Source organism: Natator depressus, chromosome 14 (assembly GCF_965152275.1).
Source record: "Natator depressus isolate rNatDep1 chromosome 14, rNatDep2.hap1, whole genome shotgun sequence".
Lineage (NCBI taxonomy): Eukaryota > Metazoa > Chordata > Testudines > Cheloniidae > Natator > Natator depressus.
Window position 1 is genome coordinate 7,236,060 of NC_134247.1, and position 17,964 is coordinate 7,254,023.

Below are 17,964 nucleotides of genomic sequence, written 5' to 3' on the forward strand. Positions count from 1 at the left end.
AACATTGAAAATATATTTGTAGTTTTTGCCATTAATTTTGTTGATCCTGTATTCATTTGAATATTGAAATTGAACCACTTACTAATGTACAAATTTTGTAAATTTTCTACTGTACAAATAATATGCTCTCCACAACTACTTTCCTTCTTCTAACAGTACGTCTCAAAATGTATGAGACTGGGGACCCTGGAAACAAAACTATCCACTTACCTGAATTAGAGAGAGTTATCTGTGACACCAGTCTGAGCTACCACACTATACTTCCCAACACATTACTTCCATTCTAACACTAAGTGCATCCCTTTCTGGATTAAGAGCTTGAGCCCAGATTTGTAAAGGTATTAAGGAGTTGCTGCCCTCAGCGGTGCAACACCCAGCTGATTTAAAAGCCAAAAATCTCATCTTAAAAAGGGCTTCAATAGGATTTAGCACCTAAATATATTTAAAAATTTGGACCTTCAAATCTAAATTGATTAACAAGTCACCTTCTTGCTCAGGTTTCAAACATGCCCATTTCACCACGATAATGACCTAAAGAACATCAGTGTCACACAAATGTGGGTAATGACACTAAAATCTGTTAAAACCATATTAATTTATACATATTTATTTTTTAAATAAAAACACCACAGCAGTGGTCAGTCTCCTTGTGAGGTGCCTGAAACATACTGGAAATGCTGATCTTATGATTTTTATGCAAATTTATGCAGTGATGCTATTCATCAGGACCACCTCTTCATAGAGTGTACTATGAACAGTTACAATGTAAGTCTTCCCCAGAACGAAAATTAAAACTATATAGAAGGGGAAAGTAGGTGCTGGAAAAATCAATCTATTTTTCATTTGCAGGAAACTTGATTGTGGTTAGCATGCTTTAAAAAATAATCTGAAAAGAGAAATTAAAAAGTACCAATCCTTACAGACAGGAATATGAAAATGACCACCAAAGTTAAGAAAACTAATGGATACCCATTATAGGACAGTCCTTGTAACAGTTACTCAAAAACTTCTTACCCAAACAATGCATGGAACTCCACATAATGAAAGCAACTAACATGATTTTATCATTGGCTCAATATTTATTATTGGGAGAAAAAGAACTTTATTTTACGGCTATCTAGGTCTTCTTTATTAAAAATTTGGGACAGATGAAAAAAGGCCTTTTCAGTAAGCACAAAATCAGAGAATACCTGATTACACTTTTTTTAAAGTAAATGTTACATGAAGCAACTTTTTTTTTACTCTAAATCATGCTGGAAACACAGCCCCTAGTTTGTTCTACAACGCTACATCAGCAAAATATGCTGAGTCTCCCATCAACAGCTTGACTCCTTACACAACAAAGGACAGTAATGACGTGACTTTGCAAAGGTCAACGTCTATTCAAAGGGAAAAAAGGACCTAAGAAGGACAAAATGAAATAACTTTCATATACACTATAAAAATACTCTACCTATCCATCTTTATTGTATTGTCTTGGAACACTGAACTCTCACTTTTTTCCCCATGGGGTAAATGGTGCCTTTACACCACTCCTGTGTTTTTAGTGGATGTAAAATTAACATAGCATTTTTGTTTGCATCCTTGTTTGTGTACTTGTATCACTGATGACAATGACAGCTTTGGGAATAGCACTTGCTAGTTAACTGTCCAGGCAGAGCAAGTATGATGAACTCAGGGTCAAAATACTGTTTTTGTAAGAAACAAAAAACATTGAGCATTCTTGCCTCAGGTTCTTTGCTATCGGGAAAAACAATGTTTATGAGCAAGTTTTCTTCCAAAGCAAGAAGAAAAACTAACAAAGCCTTTGGCTCATATGTCCAGGTGCCAAGACATAAAATTAAACACATCGTCTCTGGGAAGGGAGGCACCTTGACTTTGGGGTGACCTTCCTCCCGCTCCAGTGGGTTAGCAGCACACAGTCTCAACAATATTGTGGCAAGGCTGGAGCTGTACTGTGATACATCTGTCTCAGCACACACTGATGCTGCATTAAGCCTAAAAGTAAATAAAACTTTTATTGAACAATTTAAGTGTCACTGCACAAACAGCTGTTCAAAAGAGTCATTGTGGCTGTGGGCAGCCACAGTTCAACAGATAAAAAATCCACATCAGGTAAACTGTCACCAGAAGAATGTGACGGGACACCTTCCTTGTATACTCAGACAAATGGGTTTGTCAAAAGGAAAAGACAGGGCTTGCAGATAGCCTCCAAAGAAAGACTGGGATTTGCTCATATGTTTTGGAGGACTAGGTGTAGTGATGGTGGTGGATACAAATTAAAATGGCAAAATTTTATAGTAGGTCAAATTTACAAAGATCTATTTTAGGTGAAAAATATATTAAGAAAAACTGGCAACATTACTCTAAAAGTGAGCACAGAGAATGCAGAAAAATAATTTCAGAAGTAGCATGTGTCCCTTTTAATTTTTTAAAATTAATCGTTATCAGTATGATGAATTGTACATTTGATCTTTCCACATTTCTATTGAATGAAGACTTCAGACTTAAAGCAAATAAAGTGTTATCCATTACCCTTTTCTCCCAGTCATTGTTCAAAGAATCTGTGCTTTGCTCACACAACTTCTTTAACTCCATAATCTGCTTTTCCTTAGTCTCTCGGACAACTTGTGACTCACGAACAAGGGTCTGAACTGTCAAAAAATAAGAAAATAAACCAATTCAAGAGATGCCCCCTTCCAATACTGGCAACAAATGCAATTAGATTACTCCAGTCTTCCTTTCTGGTATCACTTTCTGATATCTTTGTGCTTTTAAAAAATGATTTTGGTTGTGTGATAACATCCTTACAAATGTAACACTTAAATTCCATGCCATAAAACTGGATATTTAAACCAATATGGGATGCTCTCTTTCCACTGTGGTTTTGTTTACTTATAAAATATTTCCTGATGACTTTTTTTCTCTCTGTGAAAATATGAATATACAGAATTCTGTAAAACCTTCAGTAAGTATATAACATAAGCAAATTAAGTACCTAAGGAAAATATAAAAACATTGCAACTCTAAATACCTTGCATCAAGATTTTATGCACTGCCAATTATTCTTAAATGTACCAGAACAACAGAAAAACAGTAGCAGTTTACATGGAATTCTCTCAGAATTTTCAAAAGTGTCTAGGGATTTTGAGTGCCCAAATAAAGCACCTGAAAAAATCCTGATTTTCAAAAGAAGCTGGGCATTTACCCTCTGAAAATCAGGCCCCATAAAGATATGTCACATTGGGCTCCAAAATATTGAGGCACTCAAAATCATAGAATCATAGAATATCAGGGTTGGAAGGGATCTCAGGAGGTCTTCTAGTCCAACCCCCTGCTCAAAGCAGGACCGATCCCCAATTAAATCATCCCAGCCAGGGCTTTCTCAAGCGTGACCTTAAAAATTTCTAGGGAAGGAGATTCCACCACCTCCCTAGGTAATGCATTCCAGTGTTTCACCACCTTCCTACTGAAAAAGTTTTTCCTAATATCCAACCTAAATCTCCCCCACTGCAACTTGAGACCATTATTCCTTGTTCTGTCATCTGCTACCACTGAGAACAGTCTAGAGCCATCCTCTTTGGAACCCCCTTTCAGGTAGTTGAAAGCAGCTATCAAATCCCCCCTCATTCTTCTCTTCTGAAGACTAAACATCCCCAGTTCCCTCAGCCTCTCCTCTTAACTCATGTGTTCCAGTCCCCTAATCATTTTTGTTGCCCTCCGCTGGACTCTTTCCAATTTTTCCACACCCTTCTTGTAGTGTGGGGCCCAAAACTGGACACAGTACTCCAGATGAGGCCTCATCAATGTTGAACAGAGGGGAACGATCACGTCCCTCGATCTGCTGGCAATGCCCCTACTTATACAGCCCAAAATGCCACTGGCCTTCTTGGCAACAAGGGCACACTGTTGACTCATATCCAACTTCTCGTCCACTGTAACCCCACTAGTTACTGGTCACTTTTCAAAATTCTTGACATAAAGATTTAAATAAACCATAAAGTAGGGCTGGACTAAATGCACTGAATAACTAAATTGCTCAATTCTCCACCCAGAGCTTAAAACTAATGTTGAACTTGTTACAAGGTTCCAAATTGATTATTTTCAATTAGTTTTAGAATTCATGTGCCACTGAACCTTCTACTTCTGATTGGGATTTGAGATATCAAAGTATTTCTATCACAAGAAACACTGCTTATGTGGTATTTTAGGCCCCTCAAAAACCAGTAAGCACTAAACCTAACAAGAACTTGCTGTCTCTTGAAAAATGTAGTATGGAAAATGGAGCACAAAGAGAATCCAATGAGCATCTTAGTCAAATGACAAATTACGGCCACTCTTTGCCCGCAAACTTATGCGCACAACTCCTACTGCAATTCAACAGGAGTTGAACATGTGCACCTAAAGGTAAAATGTGGCCCTTAGTCATTAATGTATATAGTACCAATACACAAAAATAGAAAGCAAAAAAAAAATTCTCATACTATCACCTTTCTTCTCTAGCTTCCTAATAGTCTCCTCAGCTTCATTCTGTTTAGTTTTGTAGAGGGTCTTCAGTACCTCAGTTTCATTATTCTTTCTATCCAAAATCTGTAGTAGAAATTCACAACACTTTAACAAACCTGTGCTTGCAAAGAAAAATATAACCCACAACCAAAGAACAATATTATATATGTGGATATATAACAGTGGAAGAGTTTTGCGCAGTCAAGAGATGCTCTGGCCTCATGGAAGTAAGGAAAAGTGTGACATTATCATTTCCACAGTAACCAACTGCAATGGTTATAAACAGAGGATGAATTCAGATGGGAAGCAGGCAACAGCAGGATATAAACTTCTCAGCAACAAAAATACTATTTTAGTGTAAATGTCCTTATTAACAAAGAAAAAGTAAAGAGAATGAGAAAATGTTACACAGACAAATAACTGATTCTGAAAAAGAATGATCTTCACAAGGCATCAAGATTTCACAGGTCTTGAACCTTGGTCCACAGGGTTCCCAATTGACTGTCACCTGCCTGCTCCCATCCAGTGGCTCACTACTAACCAACTGAGCAGAAAAGACCATGAAACCTGAAGTTACATCAGAGAGGGTTTCCCTGGGCCTGACTGGAGGAACACACTGAGCTCTGATCGATATGCCTATTTAAATCCAGAGGAAGTTGTCCATACAACTGGGTTCTACCTGGCTGCTACAGTGGACCCTGCCTTCTTGCCTGACTCCTGAATCCTGCCTTCTAAGCTTGGCCCTGGTTCCTGCTTCCTGGACCTGTTCCTGTCATCCTGTTCTGTTCTTGATTCTTGCCCCCAGTCTCTGAATCTGGCTCTGACACTTGGCTTAATACTCCAACTCCTTGGCTTGATTCTCGGACTCTAGCGCAGAGAGGGGCAAACTATGGGCTGCGGGCCACATCCAGCCCACAGGACCCTTCCCTCTGGCCCTCAAGCTCCTACCAGAGAGCGGGGTCAGGACAGGCTTGCAGAGGAGCCAGCCGAACTCCCTGGCAGCATGGTGACCGGGGCGAAGGCTAGCCCCTTGCCCCTCCCCTTCTGCTCCTCTCCCACCCTGCCTCCCTCACAGTCACAGTCCCCCCAGCACCTGGGCAGCGTGGCTGCAGCTCCGGCCAGGCAGCACGGCTATAGCACTGCCAGACCTGGTGCTCCAGGGCGGTGCTGTCAGGGGGAGTTCCAGGGCAGGGGGGACAGGAGGGGGAGGCGAGGAGCAGGGGAGGTTGCAGGGGGGTGGTCAAGGGGCCTGGGCCCTGCTGCCGGGGACAGGGGCAGAGCAAACCATGGCCCCACTCCACCTCCAGCATGCTTGGCCCCTGTTCCCAGCAGCCAAGCCCAGACAGGGAGCGAGCCCTGCCTGACTGCCAGGGAGAGCAGCCAAACGAGCAGGGGAAATGCACAGGGAAAGGACTGAGCCCCCATTTCCCCCACCCCACAGGTAACGTGGGGCGGGGAGAGCAGGGAGGGTTGGATAGGGGGCAGGGAGGCCCCAGGGTGGCGGTCAGGGGGTGGGGAGCAGGGGAGATTGGATAGGGGTAGGAGTCCCAGGGGTGGTCAAGGGGTGGGGAGCAGGGGAAATTGGATAGGGGATGGGCATCCCAGGGGGTTGGTCAGGGGGTAGAGGTGTTTGGATAGGATGCAGGAGTCCTGGGGGGGGCAGTCAGGGGTGGGGAGCAGGGGGGGGTTGGATAGGGGTGGGGGCCAGGCCACGCCTCGATGTTTGGGGAGGCATAGCCTCCCCCAGCCTTCCCTACCCAGCCCTCCATACAATTTCTGTACCCAATGTGGCCCTGGGGCCAAAAAGTTTGCCCACCCCTGCTCTAGCTAAAACCTTTAGCTCTGACTCTGGCTCCAACCCTTGGGTTGACTCCCCAACTCTTACTCCTGCTTCAACCACTAGACCCAGCATCTTTCATAGAATCATAGAATATCAGGGTTGGAAGGGACCTCAGGAGGTCATCTAGTCCAACCCCCTGCTCAAAGCAGGACCATTCCCCAACTAAATCATCCCAGCCAGGGCTTTCTCAAGCCTGACCTTAAAAACTTCTAAGGAAGGAGATTCCACCACCTCCCAAGGTAATGCATTCCAGTGTTTCACCACCCTACTACTGAAAAAGTTTTTCCTAATATCCAACCTAAATCTCCCCCACTGCAACTTGAGACCATTACTCCTCGTTCTGTCATCTGCTACCACTGAGAACAGCCTAGAGCCATCCTCTTTGGAACCCCCTTTCAGGTAGTTGAAAGCAGCTATCAAATCCCCCCTCATTCTTCTCTTCTGAAGACTAAACATCCCCAGTTCCCTCAGCCTCTCCTCTTAACTCATGTGTTCCAGTCCCCTAATCATTTTTGTTGCCCTCCGCTGGACTCTTTCCAATTTTTCCACACCCTTCTTGTAGTGTGGGGCCCAAAACTGGACACAGTACTCCAGATGAGGCCTCACCAATGTCGAATAGAGGGGAACAATCACGTCCCTCGATCTGCTGGCAATGCCCCTACTTATACAGCCCAAAATGCCATTGGTCTTCTTGGCAACAACGGCACACTGTTGACTCATATCCAGCTTCTCATCCACTGTAACCCCTCGGTCCTTTTCTACAGAACTGCTGCCTAGCCATTCGGCCCCTAGTCTGTAGCGGTGCATGGGATTCTTCCGACCTAAGTGCAGCACTCTGCACTTGTCCTTGTTGAACCTCATCAGATTTATTTTGGCCCAATCCTCCAATTTGTCTAGGGCCCTCTGTATCCTATCCCTACTCTCCAGCGTATCTACCTCTTCTCCCAGTTTAGTGTCATCTGTGAACTTGCTGAGGGTGCAATCCACACCATCCTCCAGATCATTTATGAAGATATTGAACAAAACCGGCCCCAGCACCGACTCTTGGGGCATTCCGCTTGATACCGGCTGCCAACTAGACATGGAGCCATTGATCACGACCCATTGAGCCCGACGATCTAGCCAGCTTTTTATCCACCTTATAGTCCATTCATCCAGCCCATACTTCTTTAACTTGCTGGCAAGAATACTGTGGGAGACAGTGTCAAAAGCTTTGCTAAAGTCAAGGAACAACACGTCCACTGCTTTCCCTTCATCCACAGAACCAGTTATCTCGTCATAGAAGGCAATTAGATTAGTCAGGCATGACTTGCCCTTGGTGAATCCATGCTGACTGTTCCTTTGTCCCTTTGTCTCAGCCCCAATACAATATAATGTAACAGTAAATTTAATAGTGTTGAAGACAATCCAAGAATGGAAGCATAAATTTTATTGATAAATGCTCAATTAATCCCTCTGGGATCCCACCAAGGAAAGACCACAAACACAGGGAAGAAGAAGTAAGATGCAATGTTTTCTTTATAAAAGAATTAACACTTCAGCATTCAGTGGGTAAACAATTTTTCTCTTTTATTTTAAAATACTGTAAGACATTGTCCCAAGTGACCCTGCTGTGTCACTCAAAAAAAATATAATTGGCTATTCCAAAAGTAAAAGCAAGGGAAGCATTTTTGGGCCTTACCCTGTCTTTTGGTAGTACTACATTCTCTATGGGGATACAGTGTGCACACTGATGACCCACTCCAACTTCCTCTCCATGTCTGACACCTTTAATAGCATTCAGTTGTTTTCTTTTTCACTCCCAGCAATACATCTGCCTGTACCCTTAATATCTCATTAAAAACTCCCTCTCCCCATTATCTTACCTCTGAAACTATTTATATATTTGCTTGCAATTCCTTTACTATGTTTTGTGGGTCTTTCCAAAGACTGTACGCTCTAATGGAGATTTACTGTGGTGTTCTATGTACACTGGAATCTACAATCCAAAGGCAAAGACAACTTTTTGTCTATCTTCATTGTCCATAACCACTCTTTGGTTATACATAAACATTATATCTCTATACTCTGATCCTTCAGAAAATCACCAGTTCTGTCTGTCCAGTCAAGTACTTTGATCCTATCAGACTCATTAGCATAATTTGCTTTCTCAGTCCCACCTTTGCTGATCTCTACCCCCATCAACTCCTTGCACTGATATCTCAACCTTCTTCCCTGCCTCCCCTGAATGAATCTGGCTATCCCAAGAGAGCACTACTGTTGGACACAAGCCACGGAAGGAAAGCAACAGATATGTAGGGATATGGAAGCCTCTCATCTGGACTTCCTTCCTTTCCTTAAACCATCAAGATTATTTTTAAAAAAAATTTTACTCTTTTTTTCTTTCCACATTCTCATAAAAAAAGATTTAAACTTTAGTTGTCTTGATATGTTGACAGCAAAAGACAATCCTATATAGGTATTTGTATTTATAAAAATACAAACACCTCTGTATTTATAAAAATATACTTATCATTGAAATTGTACAGGCAAACTAAATTTACAGTACTGTCTAATCTGAATATTAAAATAAAAAGATGTATTGTTATGTAAGTTCTCATGCTTCTGGATGCAGTTTAAGACACTATTTTAATGAATATTATAAACTGAACGTTAAACTTAACATTTATGTTTCAGTTAACGTTAAAACATTTTATAGTAATTCTAAAAACCTCACATGAAGCAGAACACTGCCACCCCAAAACAGAATGTTACTCTCTCCTACATTAAATAGTCTTCTGATTAAAGAATTAATGCAACACTATTGAACTTCTTCTAAAACATATCCAACATGATAAAACAACTTCAAAAGATGGAACCTTGACAGCAGTTTGAAAAAAACAACAACTAAGGAGATGAGAAAGCATCTCAACTATTCCTTTTCTTACAAAGCTGTTTCCTTTAGACTCTCATCTTCACTAGCCGGTTACACTTACAAGCTTTCAGAACAGATGAGTCAAATATGCACCTGACCAAATATTAACATCCTTTATGGGAGTCTTTGATGTGTCATAGTGTTGTGTCAACTGACTTCCTCCAAGCCTGTGACTCAGTTTTGAAAAACAAAACTGAGACACTCAGTAATGCTAAGCCTAAATTAGGATAAGGCCCCACGAATCTCATCCTGTGAGGTACTGAGTTCTCAACTCCCATTAACTCCTTGGGAATTAAGGGCGATCAGCACCTTGGAAGAAGCTCTGAGTACCTCAGAGGATGTGACCTTATGTATAAAAAGCACGATACTGAGATAAACAATAGAGGCGATGACAGTCTTTTTAAATCATTTGCAAAGTGATGCTTTGCAACACAGTCAGAAGAAACCCTACATAGCCCAAAGTCACCATTATTAGGTGACAGTTTATTGCGGTGCAGAATCAAAAGTTAAAACAAAAGTTTGATGAATTAAGGGTGAGCTGAAGTGTGAGCGTGTTCAACTCTTGCCACTCTTCTTATTAAACCAGCCTACTTTTTCAAGCACAGCATCAAAAACAAAACAGAGAAACCAAGGTCCGGTTACCGTGCGGATAAGCAAATGCATTTGGGAGACTCATTTAAACAATTAAAATAAAAAGAAAATGTTCAAGGGGCACTGAACTTTAGACTAAAACCAATAAAAGCCAAGGGATACAAATTTACAAACACAATGCTAGGAGTTAAAGCTGGAGCTTCCAGAACAATAATCCGAAGGTGGTCTTGGTTAATGATAAAATCACAGGGTTTCCAGCTTCACTATCAGATGAAGCCACAAAAGTTGCTGGGCTGTGAAGCAAAAAAATGTTGTTCAAACCCCTGTATCTGCAATATCATCACATAGCACATACAATAACTTTTCACAGAGACATTTTCTTTTTCCAAGTTCATGCCAGTATTGGAGATCTCCCTTTCAAATCAATTTTTGCAAACTGCAACAAACAACAAAATCTTATTTTAAAGCAAAATGAATATTCTGAAAAAGCTAAAGAAATTAAATTCAGCTCTGAATTATTTATTAGGAGCATATTCGATAGTATACAGATTCATGAACTGTACATCCCTCAGAAGTAACATCCAAACATTTCTTACCTTCTGAACATCAGCATCATGCTTCTGCTGTAATTTAAGCTTTTCTTCATGAAATTTAGCTTCCATTATTTTTGTTTTCATCTCCAGCTTTAAAGGAAAAAGTTTCTCATAGTTATTAATTGACTTTCAGAATAAAATTATATTAAGGCCCTTCAGTGATTATTTACTTTCCATAATTAGAAAACTAGTCTTTAGCTTGGGGGGCAGAGGGTTTGCTACTCGATAAACGATACAAAAAAATTCAGGTACAGTTTTTGAAGTGTTTTCATACCATTTATTTCATACAAACATTAACAGTTTCAATCTGCACCCACTGTTTAAAAAAATTGTAGAAGATTTTAGCTGGTGAAAGAAACGACAATCACTGTCCAAAAAGCTAAAATTATATTTTTAAACAAAACAGTGTGAAAAGAAAGTTTTAATATTTGTGATAATACACATAAATCATGCTAAAAGCTCGTATTTATTAGGCAGGTGTTGCTCCAATTTATACAACGGATTTCCTTCAGCTGTCACTCATGTTTATTTTTGTAGATTTCTATTATTCACAGATTTTATATTCTGTACACACTTCCTTTTTTAAAGATTCTTTTACTTACAAAATCATTAAGATTATTGCTGGAAAATCAGCAAGCTGGAAATATCTTGTTTTTGCCTTTTTATTTGTTTATTATAGTTTATTTAAAAGCTTGCATGTAACGTACCAGTGATATTGCTGTTCATTGTAAACAGGCCAAGTTGTTCATGTAAGACGACAACATGATAATTTAAATCTCTCATACAATTCTGACAATGCTTCTCAAAGGCCGTAATAAAAATGTATCTCCATATATCATAGCTCTTTACCAAAAAACTTTCTAAAATGACCAATGATACTTTGGACCATACTGTAGCTCTCCCACTTAAAACTAGTTACTTCTGCTGCTCAGGGAGTGATGCAGCCAGAAAGCTTCCCCCAGCATAATCAACCCTACAACCTCCTTTGTTCAGAAGTGACACATCAGGATGGGGTATGGGTAACAATGGCTGGCCAGCAGAACGTTCTCTACTGGACTGTTCCCACTAGCACGCCTTAGACTAACATTTAAGCTGTTCTAAGAGATGGTGAATTGCCACCACTCTCCTCAGACAGCTGAATACAGGATCCCAGCCACCTTCCCTCCACCCTCAGCTCCTGCACAGCTTGGCTGGACCCACAGATTTGGCCTCTTGTGTTTCACTAAGACATGATGGATAAACTGTATTATATACAAGAATATGATTGAGATCCCACATGAGCCTTCAAGAGCAGAATTGGGCCAGGTGTGCCCAATCAGCTAATTAGGCTTTAAACAGGGAGTCTTTTGGCTGGAGGCAGCTAATTAGGAACAGGCTCATCTGCGCAGCAACAGGCAGGACCTATAAAGCCAGGAAGGTAGCTACAGACTGGGTCAGCTGCTGAGAAAAGGCAGTCACTCCCTGGGGAGAGGGTTCTTGGAGCTGGTACAACCAGACAGAGAAGGGGAACCAGAGTGTAGAAAGCAGTCCAGGGAAGGAGCATTGAGGGCAGAGAAAGGAAGCCCAGAACTGTTGAGCTGAAGGTCCCTGGACAGGAACCTGAAGCAGAGGGCAGGCCCGAGTTTCCCTACCAGCCACTGAGGGAGTGGCACTGGGGCAGTGAATGGGAAGACTGCCTAGGACTGTGGATGGACAGACCCCAGAATGGGAACACTGAGTGACCAAGCCAAAGGGCTAAGTGACAAAGAAGATGCTGCAGGTCCTGGAGCGAGAGGAGCTGCAGACCAGAGTGATGGCGTGCAAACTGCAGATGGGGCACTGGCCTCAAGAGCTAATCCCAGAGTGATCAGGAGGAGGCACCATACTGGCAGTGAGTGGAGCACCCCGTGACAAAGAATCAAATTCATTATTCATTAAATTTATTTTTCTGTATTTTCTTTGGTTTATATAAACACAGTATTTCAAGAATTGATCTAATTTATTTTACGTATACAAAGATACATGTTTAATACAAACACATTGCGATCAGTTCATTATCACACATAGCTATATCAATATAGATATTTTTAAATGTATATAGAAAACATCCACATGCCAAAAGATCACAACTTTACTGCACTGAACTTAACAAGAAAACCCTATGGGCAACAGATCCTGTCAACAGTTGAAAGTAGGAGAGGCAAGGGCAGTAAGCCCTTCCATCAAGGACTCTCCACATTTAAGTACCAATACATCTAACTGTACTATGCCTAAGCAGGACATCTAACCCAAAGCCCAAAATAGGTCTGCAGTCCTATATAAGCTACTATGCCAGAAAACATCTCCAAGTCTTTTGCCGGCAGATCCAACTCTTTTTGACACAGATGGGTGGATTGATGTCTAATCCAAAGGAAAGGAAATCTATTCCCCTCATTTTCCAAGTATCACAGACTCTTGTATTCTCAAGATAATCAAATGCTTAGACATTTCATAATATGCACTTGTACCACATGTATGTTAAACATGCCCTCTCACTGGCAGCCAGTTTTCCCCAATTAGCAAGAGTGCATTGTAGCTCAATGTATGAATTCCAGCGGAGTTTCCTTTCAAGTATAACAGGACCTGGCACTTCTTTGCAGAAAAGGATTCTAAACTTCATCTGGAGAGGACTAGTGAATGAATGTATTCAGATAGATGGTATGAAAAACTCTGAAAATGCTTGCTCAAAATAAGAGAGAGAAGGCTCATTACTCAAGGACAGAAACACTATGCTGACAGCTTGTGCCACACACTATCAAAGAAAATGTGGAACCACCTGATCAACATCCTCTAAAGCAAACAGGGAAAGATTAAGAATGAGCTCTCAAAATTGGATACTCTCATAAAAAACCAACCTTCCACACAAACTTCCTCATGGCTGAACTTTACAAAAACTAGACAAGTCATTTACAACACACACTTTGCTTCTCTACAAAAGAAAAAGGACACTAAACTACCTAAACTATTACTGCCACAAGGGGCCACAACAGTTGTTCCCTTAACCCACCCAGCAATATTGTTAATCTATTGAACTATACCCTTAGCTCAGCAGAAGAATGTGTCCTATCTCAGGGCCTCTCCTTCTGCCCCTTCACCCCCACGAACATGATACAGTTCTGTGGTGACCTAGAATCCTATTTTCAACATCTCCGACTCAAAGAATATTTCCAACACACCTCTGAACAACACACTAACCCACAGAGACCTTCCTACCAACCCTACAAAAAGAAGGATTCTGGGTGGACTTCTCCTGAAGGTGGAAACAACAGACTGGACTTCTACACAGAGTGGTTCCGCCGACATGCATGGGCTGAAATTGTGGAAAAGCAACATCACTTGCCCCATAACCTCAGCCGTGCAGAACACAAGGCCATCCACAGCCTCAAACAACTCTGACATCATAATCAAAAAGGCTGACAAAGGAGGTGCTGTCGTCATCATGAATAGGTCGGAATATGAACAAGAGGCTGCTAGGCAGCTCTCCAACACCACTTTCTACAAGCCATTACCCTCTGATCCCACTGAGGGTTACCAAAAGAAACTACACCAACTGCTCAAGAAACTCCCTGAAAAAGCACAAGAACAAATCCGCACAGACACACCCCTAGAACCCCAACCTGGGGTATTCTATCTGCTACCCAAGATCCATAAACCTAGAAATCATGGACGCCCCATCATCTCAGGCATTGGCACCCTGACAGCAGGATTGTCTGGCTATGTAAGCTCCCTCCTCAGGCCCTACGCTACCAACACTCCCAGCTATCTTCAAGACACCACTGACTTTCTGAGGAAACTACAATCCATCGGTGATCTTCCTGATAACACTATCCTGGCCACTATGGATGTAGAAGCCCTCTACACCAACATTCCACACAAAGATGGACTACAAGCCGTCAGGAACAGTATCCCCGATAATGTCACAGCAAACCTGGTGGCTGAACTTTGTGACTTTGTCCTCACCCATAACTATTTCATATTTGGGGACAATGTATACCTTCAAATCAGCTGCACTGCTATGGGTACCCGCATGGCCCCACAATATGACAACATTTTTATGGCTGACTTAGAACAACGCTTCCTCAGCTCTCGTCCCCTAATGCCTCTACTCTACTTGCACTACACTGATGACATCTTCTTCATCTGGACCCATGGAAAAGAAGCCCTTGAGAAATTCCACCATGATTTCAACAATTTCCATCCAACCATCAACCTCAGCCTGGACCAGACCACACAAGAGATCCACTTCCTGGACACTACGGTGCTAATAAGCGATGGTCACACAAACACCATCCTATACTGGAAACCTACTGACCGCTATACTTACCTACATGCCTCCTGCTTTCATCCAGACCACACCACATGATCCATTGTCTACAGCAAAGCTCTACAACACAACCGCAAATGCTCCAACCCCTCAGACAGAGACAAACACCTACACGATCTCTATCAAGCATTCTTACAACTACAATACCCACCTGGTGAAGTGAAGAAACAGACTGACAGAGCCAGAAGAGTACCCAGAAGTCACCTACTACAGGACAGGCCCAACAAAGAAAATAACAGAACGTCACTAGCCGTCACCTTCAGCCCCCAACTAAAACCTCTCCAACTCATCATCAAGGATCTACAACCTATCCTGAAGGACGACCCATCACTCTCACAGATCTTCGGAGACAGGCCAGTCCTTGCTTACAGACAGCCCCCCAACCGGAAGCAAATACTCACCAGCAACCGCACACCACACAACAGAACCACTAACCCAGGAACCTATCTTTGCAAATAAGCCCATTGCCAACTGTGTCCACATATCTATTCAGGGGACACCATCATAGGGCCTAATCACATCAGCCACACGTTCACCTGCATATCTACAAATGTGATATATGCCATCATGTGCCAGCAATGCCCCTCTCCCATGTACAGTGGCCAAACTGGAGAGTCTCTACATAAAAGAATAAATGGACACAAATCAGACGTCAAGAATTATAACATTCAAAAACCAGTCGGAGAACACTTCAATCTCTTTGGTCACTCGATTACAGACCTAAAAGTGGCAATTCTTCAACAAAAACAGACTCCAACGAGAGACTGCTAAACTGGAATTAATTTGCAAACTGGATACAATTAACTTAGGCTTGAATAAAGACTGGGAGTGGATGGGTCATTACACAAAGTAAAACTACTTCCCCTTCTTTATTTCCCCTCCTACTGTTCTTGTAAAGTGCTGGAAATGGCCCACCTTTATTATCACTACAAAAAGTCCCCCCCCCCCCTTGCTGGTAACAGCTCACCTTTCCTGATCACTCTTGTTACAGTCTGTATGGTAACACCCATTGTTTCATGTTCTCTGTGTATATAAAATCTCCCCACTATATTTTCCACTGTATGCATCCGATGAAGTGAGCTGTAGCTCACGAAAGCTTATGCTCTAATAAATGTGTTCATCTCTAAGGTGCCACAAGTACTCCTTTTCTTTTTACAGAAACACTTAAATTACCTTAGGTAGACTAAAATTTCCAAATCCTTTTCCATTTTAGACAAAATGGTTAAACTATTCTTACCTGACAAGTCCCAAATACTCAGCATTCTCCATTTCATTTACAACATTAGCCAAACAGTGCAGAGAAGGTGGAATTTTCAAAAGTTAGATGCCCAACTCCCATTGGCAGAAGGCTGCCTGACTTCATTAGGTGCTTTTTAAAATTCCAGTGTTTTTCTGACTTGCCTGCTCTGCTGACAACATGTGTGATGTCGTCACCCGATACTGGGGAATTCCACATCAGACACATAAGTAAAATAGGGAACCTATGTTTCAAATATTCAATTACCAAGTTTTTAAGGTGCAATATATTTTAATAATTAGGGGTATCAAGATTTTATTTTGTCAGGGAAGGGTGGGGTTTTTTTTTTAAGTTTATCTTTGAAGTGAGACTAATCCTGCATTCATATTGACTTGGAAAAATTGTGGTAATAATATTTAAGATTATGAGTTTGATATTCAGTTCTATGTTCATGAGGCATAAGTACAGCTGTATTATCTTCCACAGCCATTTTGAAACCATTAACTCAACTGTTTAATGTGATAAAACTAAAATTTCAGTAAAAATATTAAAATTTTAGAATTACTGACAGCTTTTCACTTACATAGAGCTGCTCAGTGGGCCAGTACAAAGACTATACACCACTTAAGTCCTACGTATGTCCTATTCTAAGGGCTTGAATAGGATTTTAAATTGTGTATATGCCTGGGGCAAGCCTTAGAGCAGGGATGAACTTTTACCCCAACACACTTTTATCAACGATTTGGTAAATATAAAATTTAAGGATGACACAAAGATTGGCATAATGGTGTACAGGGCAGTCATATAGATAGGTTTGGCAGGATTCAATTTATATTTGTTAGCAAACCTCTATTTTGCCACAACATTGAAATCAACCAGAAAAAAAATCAATTGGTAACAGGTGTCATGCAGCCTTCCCCACACCTTGCACCTGAGGGATTAGGTGTCACTAGCCCTGCAGTCATAGCAATGAGGGAGAGGGAAAATGACAGCAGAGCTGCAGAGGGCTCCCTGTGTTGCCACAGGGCCAGTAACACCTGATTCCAGCAGGCGCAAACTGCAGGGAAGGCTGAGACCCCGGGGAGGCAGAGCAGACACCCCTGGCCAGGACTACAGAGAGTAGGATGAGTCCCTGGGTACAGGGAGACCAACCCACTGCTGAATGACTCGGTCCATGAGCACAAGCTGCTCAGCAGCAGGGTCTGTGCTCAGACCTCCCCACACCTTGCACTTGCAGAGGTTGGTTGTCACCAGCCCCACAACCACGCAGGAAGCCCTCTGCAGCTCTGCTGTCACAGCCCTGCTGTTTCACTCACCAGCCAGGAATGTGGAACCATCCATGGTAAGTTTCAGAGTAGCAGCCGTGTTAGTCTGTATCCGCAAAAAGAAAAGGAGTACTTGTGGCACCTTGGAGACTAACAAATTTATTTGAGCATAAGCTTTCGTGAGCTACAGCTCACTTCATTGGATGCATCCGATGAAGTGAGCTGTAGCTCACGAAAGCTTATGCTCAAATAAATTTGTTAGTCTCCAAGGTGCATCCATGGTAAGGAACTGTTCAGAGTCACCTTGTGGACAGGGCTCATCCTCCTCTTTGCGGTCCTGGCCATGAGTCTCTGCTATGCAGGGCCAGGACCAGAGCCTTCCCTGCAGCTTGCATCCCAGGGTCTTGGGTCCCTGGGCTAAGCATGCATGAGGCAGGTGGGAGCAAGGGAAGAGGCTTTTCCCCTAAATTTCAAATACTCTTATCTACTTAAAGAAAGGAATATCTCTGAAATTTAAAATGTGCTTAAATGAGTCAAGTTAACTGCAACGTTTACTTACTAGCATGTTCATCTCCTATCACTAAATTGAACTTAACTTCCTGGTGATAGCTGACTGTATTTCCGTGCCAGCTCCTCTCATCTACCAGCAGTTTCTGTGTCTTAAATTGTGTTATAC

The 17,964-nt window shown here is 41.9% G+C and overlaps 1 protein-coding gene across 4 annotated transcripts in view; it reads right to left on the reverse strand.

Annotated features, from left to right (window-relative positions):
- The window catches only part of CEP112 (centrosomal protein 112), a 359,203-nt gene that overhangs the window by 281,196 nt on the left and 60,043 nt on the right, over positions 1-17,964 (reverse strand). For all 4 annotated transcript variants that reach the window (XR_012641956.1, XM_074972205.1, XM_074972202.1 and 1 more), the window contains exons 9-11: positions 10,448-10,534; positions 4,491-4,590; positions 2,536-2,654 (exon numbers count right to left, since the gene is read on the reverse strand). Coding sequence is in view for 3 of the 4 variants with exons in the window: in XM_074972205.1 (XP_074828306.1) it covers positions 2,536-2,654; positions 4,491-4,590; positions 10,448-10,534 (306 nt within the window). In the remaining variant the exon portion in view is untranslated. The remainder of the gene's footprint in view (positions 1-2,535; positions 2,655-4,490; positions 4,591-10,447; positions 10,535-17,964) is intronic.